Genomic DNA, 8229 nt, shown 5'->3' with positions numbered 1-8229 from the left:
AAACTAAGATCTTCAAATCATGGTTTGAAATTAGCCCAGGTAGAGAAACCCATGAGACTTTTTCCAATTAACCACCAAAAAGCCAGGAGTGGAGGTGTGGCTGAAATGATAGAGTGCCAGCCACGAGTGGAAAAGCTAAGAAAGAGCAACCAGGTCCTGAGTTCGAGACCCACCTTCACCTAACCCCAAAATACAGCTTGAAGTTAATTAACTCCATGAACATATTTGGCATGGACGGACAGGGGAAGAAACTGTCATAAACTTCTGAAGAGGTGCTTACCTTGTACTTCAACCCTCCTTTGAAATAGCCCACAAAATCAGTAGACTCATAACCTTGGAGTTCTCTATTCTGCACTGGCTTGCCACCCAGATAGTCATCCATCTGGACAGTGAAGATGGCAGCTGCAGTGCTTTCATCCTGGGAGCATTCTCTTCCTAAAAACAAACCAACAAAACACCCAGTTATGGTGGGAGAAAAAGCATGAAGGAAGAATTGTTGATGTGAAGGAAATCAGAAACCTCCTTTTCAACTATACAACAGTCTTCTACAGAAAGATCTATAGAAACAGAGTACAAGATATTATTTCACTAATGAAACTAAAAACTAGTATTTTTAATCTATAACGTCTTTTGAACATTTGTATAAGAAACACCATGTTTTGAATATGCTTACATAGAATCAACAACGTATTCCAATTAGATTCACAAAAAATATTCATTTAGTACAGTCAATAAAATCCAGCTGGGAAAATATTTTGCAATTGATCTGGCATCAAATTTGGGACTTCCATTATGTGACTTTGATAAATGTGAACATCATGAGCTGTAATTAAATAAATAACTTCAGGGAATTCAGAAATTTTTTAAAGTAAAAAAAAAAAAAATGAATCTAGTGGCTTAACCCCTGTTTTAAAGTCTTCATCTTCTCTGTTTCACTATGGAACCTGGGCACTAACATATATGTATTTGATTTTTGTGCCAGAAAATTTTAAGATACAATATGAAAACTAATTTTCATAATTCTAAAACATGTCATCCAGGCAAGTTTGGAGGTCAAAAATTTTATTTTAAAAAACAAAAGAAGCTCTCTGTTCTTTTCTAGTTCTCTCTGCCCTCTCTTGCTGCTCTTTTCTAGCTCTCTATCTCTCTCACTGCTCTTTTCTAGCTCTCTCTCTGCTCTAGCTCTTTCCTCTCTCTTTCCTCTCTTTCCCAGCTCTCTCTCATTCCCAGGCCTTTCCCATGTGGAGTGCCAACCTTGCCTGGTCCCAGCAGGTCTACTGAATAAACCTATCCCTTACCTGAAAAAAAAAACAAAAAAAAAAAAACAAAAGAAAAATCAAAAACCTTACTACATGTAAGCTGCATAAAAATCACAACTGATTTCAGAAATAACAGCTAGTGTTCACCATGCCCTGATTATGGGCCTCACATTGTGCTAATGTTTGACATGAATAATCTTCAAGTAACCCCAGGAAATAGAATCTATGTTCTACCCTGGTACAGAAGAGGAGATGGAAGCTTGGAGAAGCTGAATAACTTTCCTGAGGTCCTAAGAGAACCTTTGGCAAAAAATGAACCAGGCACAGGTTTTGTGTGATGCTAAAGGAAAGGCTTGTAGGAAATACCATGTGTAGGAAAGTTTTTAAAAAAAGATTCCAACTTTCCTTAGTAACAAAATTTGGGGGTGATAGGATATGTTCATTTGCCCCCATGGATAACTAAGTCAAAAAAAAAGTTTAGACGCTATGATAGTAGTTCAATCTTAATTGAAGTCACCAAAATTCAAGAAATCAGTTAACTATATTAAAGAGGTAATTTGTTTACAGTTCCGCTCTCATGTTTTGTTTTGTTTTGTCGGTCGCAAGGCCTGAACTCTAGGCCTGGGCGCTGTCCCTCAGCTCTTCAGCTCAAGGCTAGCACTCTACCACTTGAGCCACAGCACCACTTCTGGCTTTTTCTGCTTATGTGGTGCTGAGGAATCAAACCCAGGGTCTCATGCATGCAAGGCAAGCACTCTACCACTGAGCCACCTTCCCAGCCCTCCTCTCTCATGTTTAAAGGCTGTCTGGGCAATAGGATTTTCTCAAGAAAAAGAAAATTCTGTACCTAAAAAAATACTTGACATAATAAAAGTTTTGTGAATTTCCTAAAAACACATGTACATAGAAACATATGTAGTGTTAATACACTAGCATCAATCTTCTGTCCATTTTTCCAACTCCAAGAATACCAAAGACAACAGATATATAGATGTTGTAGGGAGGTGCTTTAAGAGAAAAACTTAAGAGATAGCTGTCATTACCGTAAGTGATGGATTTGACAAAAAACATTCTTACATGACAAGTGAAAACAAATTTCTTTAGATAGATATAAATGATAGTCATGAAGTTAATGAATTCGTTCATTTAAAAATTAATGATTCTTTCATTTGTACAAGTTTAGTACTGTGCTAAGCGAGGGAATGAATAAACAGTTCTTTCCTTAACGAGGTTGCAAGGACTTAATGAAATCACTATCAGATTTTGAATGTGAAATGAGGATCAAATTCCACTGCATCATTATAAAAACACACAAAATATACTTTTGTTATACACATACATACATACACACACACATACACACCACAAACAGACACAAAGGAAGAGGAAGATGTTAGAAAATAAAGAATTGGAGGACAGGAAGAAGAGGAGATAATCTAACATTTCCTCTATCAAGAAATGTTGCTTTTCCTAAGGTGATATAACTCACATTGAAGACCAGAACACATAGGTTCCAAAGGCTTTTTGTGCATTGTCAAGATTACTTACAAAAGGTTTATTATAAATGGTAAAAAGAAATTATAATTTTGGGGTGTGTATGTGTGTGTTTGAAATGTTTATTGTTTTGACTATGATGGCTTCATGAGTAGACACATATGTCTGCATTCATGCAATTATATATTTCAAGTATATGCAGTATTACGTTCATGAGCTAGCTATATCCATAGCTCAATAAATCATAAGAGCAAAAATAATTTTACTGCATCATGATGAAATTCTAGCAAGTATTCTAAAACATGGCAACTTTGTACATGAATTTTATATAACTTCATTTAATTTTCTTGTGTGTGTGTGTGTGTGTGTGTGTGTGTGTGTGTGTGTGTGTGTGTGTACTGGATTTTGAATTCAGGGCCTCATGTTAGCTGCTCCGATGCTCTACTATTGAACATTACTCCAATCCAGTACTCAGGTATGTATTTAACAAAACAGGTATGATATATGAAGGCTGAATGTACAAAACGGTGATGAAAATAATCAAAGAAGATCTGAACAGATATAAAGCCAAAGCATTCATGGATTGGAAGACATAAAAAGGATGTCAATTCTCCCCCAAATTATCTCTCAGCCTAATGCTATGCTTGTCAAAATTTCAGTAAGGTTTATTATAGACATATACATACTTATTGCTAAATTTATATGGGAAGGCAGAGGCTAGCGAAACTAAAGTAATCTTGAAGAAGCACGGGGGAGGGGAATTGCGCTCCCTATTATTAGGGCTTACCAAGAGCTGGAGTAATAAAACTGTCTCCTGGTAATCAGACCCTGTTTCTGATAATAGTACCAGTTTGTATAACAATAGCGTGGGTTAGTATTCTCAGAGTATAGTAAAAGGAAATAAGTACAGAATAGCATAATCAGACACTCATTTCCACACAATCCACCTTACATGTTCTTCATTCCCTAGATTTACTTGCACTCATTGCAGTGTTTGTGGACATCAAGTTCTGCACAGATTTATAACATGCGTGCTCATAGATCTGCCTTCACAGCAAGTTCCTGTAGAGTTCACAGCCAAAGAGTTCTCTTATGTTGCCTTTAGTTCTCTACCCACCTTCTGCCTTCACTACCCACTCTATCCTTCCCCTCTTGGCAATACCAGATCTAAAACTTGGTCATTTCCAAATATACAAATGGAATCCTATAACTGGTTTTTTGTTTGTTTGTTCTTTGTTTTTGGTCAGTCATGGAACTTGGACTTGGGGCCTTGGCATTATCCCTGAACTCTTGTGCTCAAGACTAGTACTCTACCACTTTGAGCCACAGCTCCACTTTTGGTTTTCTGATGGTTAATTGGAGATTAGAGTCTCACAGAGTTTCCTAACTGGTCTCACTTTGAATTGCAATCCTCATATCTCAGCCTCCTAAGTAGTTAGAATTACAGGCGTGAGCCACTAGTGGCTCCTAGAACCTTTTTAAGCTCAGTATAATTCCCTGGAGATTCATTTATGTTGTACATCAATAGCTTGCTAGTTTTTGTGGTATGGATATCTTAAAATTTATCAAACAAGTCACCTATTAAAGGGTATCTGGGACAATTTGAGTTGTGTGTTATTTAAATAAAGTCTTTATGGCCATTCATGCATGGATTTTAGTATGAAACTAAATGTTTAATTATCTGGCACAAATGCTCATGAATGCACCTACTATTCATCTGGTACTCACATGTTTTTGAAAGAAATTACTAAATGTTTGCCAGAGTGGTGTACCATTTTACATTTGTATTCCCATTCAGACCATGGTCTGAAAGTATCCTGGAGAAAATTAATACAAGACTATCTAGCAAACGCTAAAAGCAAAAAAACTGGATGCATGGCTCAAGTAACAAAGTGCTTGCCTAGCAAGCATAAGGCCCTGAGTTCAATCTCTAGAATCATGAAGAAGGAGAAGAAGGAAGAGGAGGAGAAGGAAGAGGAAGAGGGGGTAGAAAAGAGAAAGAAGATGAGGAGGAAGAAGAGACGGAGAAAAAGGAAAAGAGCTGAAATAAAAGTTTTAAGTTGCTTACAATTCTTGCTTGCCTTACATTTAAGTATATAACACTAATACAAGGTGCCACAACAGATAATATGAGACATGGCATTGTGTTATGGAAACATCCAGGAAGAGACCTGGAATGATAACTCTTGATTCTTCCTCATTTTAGATTGAATTTCTCCATATTTCCTCTTCCTTCTTGCTACTTGGACAGTTTCCTTATTCCGAGGCCATGAGTTATTTCCATCCCAGTTCCACTTTAACTTCTCTTATTTTCAGTTAATGTTTTGATTTCTGCTAATCAAGTTTTCTTTTCTCTTGAGTTTCCAGCATTCCCACCTGGAACTTTCTCAACTTGTCTTTCTGATGGATTTATCCTAATTTAGGTCTCAGCTTGATTTAGATGAAATTCAATTTGCTTAGGGAAATGAAGTAAGCAAAGCTGCTGGGTAATTCCCTCTGAAGGACTTGTTGACTCTTAGACTTAATACTTTTTCATCTCCCTGTGACTTCTTTTGGCACAAGAACCTTTCCAACTAACTTCCTGTTCCCGTGAAGGCTTCTCTGCTTCCCATAACCAAAGACACTCTGCATATCTTTCAAGGTTCTTATCATATGTGACCAAGATTAGATCATCTTCTGTCTTAATACACCTTTGAGATGGTAAAGTCTCAGGGAAGTTTCATAAATTATTCATATCCTAAAGTGCTGGGCACACAGAATGGTTATAGAATGAATCAGATTCTAATGTGCCATTACCATCCATTTTTGCAGATCTTTAAGATCACCACGTGCTTTGTCCAAAGCCCTTCCTATTACATTTTAGAAGATGGTAAGCACTAAATGAGCAGCTGAGACCTAACAGTGAACTTATAAACCAACAGAACATAGTGCTGAAAGAATCTACTCCCAGAATGAAAGAACTACCGTTAGTCTGTGTGCACTCTTCTGACAGACTCAAACTCAGCTGCTGGGCTCAGCAAGGGGTAGTGTTCTCTCACATTTAAACCCACTTAAATGGCATATATCAGATTCTGATGGAGTCCAGATCCAAAATCTGAATGGAAAAGCTGCACTGAAGATGCCACTCTACTATCTAGCATCGTTTATTCATGAATATGGAGTGTCTACTGGCATCTCCCCATTTTCCCATGTGAAACATGGAGGTTGCTGTGTGTTAGGACACTGGAATAATGAGATTGCAAGGGGGAACCAAAATATGTTTGAAACTCAGCCTCAGCCTCCCCAACCACCTCAAGCCAGCACACAATTACAGCAAGCAAATGCTGCCAGGAGAAATGTTGTCTTCCTCTGTGCATTTCTCCTTTCCCCTAAAGCCCGCTCTGTGTGTGTGTGTGTGTATGTGTGTGTGTGTGTGTGTACGTTTAAGAAGTCACTTCTCAGTGACTATTTGTGTGTGTGTGTGTGTGTGTGTGTGTGTGTGTGTGTTTAATCTTCAGATGTTAGAAATTAAAATCTTGGCTCTCAAAGACGTATGAAAACACCATGAGTGTGGTTTTGTGTAGTTTTTAGCTTTTTCCCCCTGGAGCTCAAGAATAAAAAGCAAATGGAAAGAAACACTAGTAGGACAGAGGTAAACTAGTTGTAAGAGAAGGCAAGAAGGCTCAGATAATCGGCACGTTGTTCGATGGGGTGTGCCCACTGGCACAGGACCTCACAGGGAGAGGCTGGACACTCAGGATGTTTACGCATAAAAGCAGAAGGTGGAAAAAGTAGAACACACAAGGCTCAGTGTCCTGAAAGCCTGGCACCGAAGCAGCCCACAAATAATTACCACTGCGGAGCTGTTCTGTTCCACAGTGTCCTCGTTAAAGCAGATAAATACTAAGCTAACAGTGACCAACAAAACAGCCAGTCTAAATAAACAAAGTAGCCATGTAGGACCACTTATGTATATAAGCAATATATGCAACTTTGTTTCCCAAACATGGGAGCGGTAAGGTGTAGGGAGAATCTTGATTTAAAGAGGTCCTCCCCCCAAATGCTAATCCCTGCCATTCATGGTGCTGGCATCCCAAGGCAACCAGTAAGAATAAATTCATTTTTAATAAAAGAAGAAAACTTCCTGAGGGAAATGCCCACAAACTTGTTTGACTTCACCTCCATCCTTGCCAGAGAAACCAAGACTGAACTTGCCGGGGAACCGTGAACAGGACTTGGCCAGCACCAGCAGGCTCAGAGGCAGAGCCCCTCAGAGGGCAGGAGTTGGGGTTTGGAGCTGGAAGTCGGGGAGAAAACCCAAGAACTAAAGCCCAGGAAATGACTTGCCAAAGGTCAACGTCAGTGGCGTGAATCTCCTCCCGACTTTGTGCACGTCCCAATTTGCAGCAGCAAAGGAGTGGACTCGGGCTAGGAGAAGGTGAAGGGCGTGACCAGCCCGACGGGTCACCTCCAGAGCCGCCGAGCGCGCGGGGCCAGCGCCAGGACCCCCTGCGCGTGCGGTGCTCGGATCCCCGCGTCCTCCCTTCCCCAACCTGCGCGCGATGGGGGCGCGCTCACCCAGCCAGAAGTGCAAGCGGTAGAAGAAGCCTCGGCTCGCCTGGACCGTGTGCAGCACCAGGTAGGCGTCCCCAACGTAGAAGTCGCCGTAGGCACTGTCGGGCACCGGCACCAGCTCCAGCTTCTCGATCCTCCACACCTGCACCCCAGTCTGCTTGCCCGCTCGGGCGAACTCCTGATGGTACAGTTTCTGGGCCATGGTGCCCGCTTGCCACACGACGACCAGAGAGAGAGAGAGAAGGGTTAGATGCTCAAGAGCCTGACCAAACCCAGGCCCATAGGAGGGACCCTGTTCGTCCGAGATTTTATAGGGTTCTCCTTAAGCAGAGGCGGGGCCTGGAATCGGGAGGGGCTCTGTGCTCGGGCGGGACGCGCAGGAGCGAAGCAGGCGCTGCCACGCCCGTCACCTCGGACCAGAAAGGCGCCCGCGTCCCCCAAGTCTTGAGATTTTTAGAGAGGACTTGTGGATACCCTTGGAAATGCCTTCTAAAACCAGAAAAAAAGGTCACTTTGGCAACAGATGCAAAAGACTGCTGTGTAAACCTGTTTGGCACACCCTGGTGCACACACACCCCCGCCCGCTTGCCCAGGTTTTCCCTGCCCCGGCTAATGCTGTTATTTCTGGGTTCTCAGGGTGCCTGATCCTAGAGGGCAACGACCTAGAAAGGCATACCTGTGTTTTCTGGAATCATCCTTTCTGAGATCAAGACCAACCCTACTGAACCCTGTGCCGTAATCATGATTGTATGCTCCCATGCCCAGGAGAATTTTTACTTCATCTGTGTTGAAAATGTCTTAACCAACTTTTCCAGATGGCCTAAGTTTCTCTTCTTCTGCGTCTTCCCAGGTTGAAAACATCATGTAAAACAAGATGAAACCTGAAAGACCTAGCATGCCCGACCCAGGAGACAGAGCTTCT

The 8229-nt window shown here is 41.2% G+C and overlaps 1 protein-coding gene across 1 annotated transcript; it reads right to left on the bottom strand.

Annotated features, from left to right (window-relative positions):
• Positions 1–280: 280 nt before the first annotated feature.
• LOC122111809 (adseverin-like) lies at positions 281–7598 on the bottom strand (the record flags this gene model as incomplete). Its single annotated transcript, XM_042684532.1, has 2 exons — positions 7311–7598; positions 281–435 (listed from the first exon to the last, which is right to left on the bottom strand). Coding segments are annotated over exons 1-2 (354 nt in total), but the record flags the coding sequence as incomplete, so codon positions are not given.
• Between the last annotated feature and the right edge of the window lie 631 nt (positions 7599–8229).

The sequence above is a fragment of the Dipodomys spectabilis genome, unplaced genomic scaffold (genome assembly GCF_019054845.1).
Source record: "Dipodomys spectabilis isolate Male_0828 unplaced genomic scaffold, ASM1905484v1 ptg000089l, whole genome shotgun sequence".
Classification (NCBI taxonomy): domain Eukaryota; kingdom Metazoa; phylum Chordata; class Mammalia; order Rodentia; family Heteromyidae; genus Dipodomys; species Dipodomys spectabilis.
This window is presented reverse-complemented; position numbering and strand designations above follow the sequence as displayed.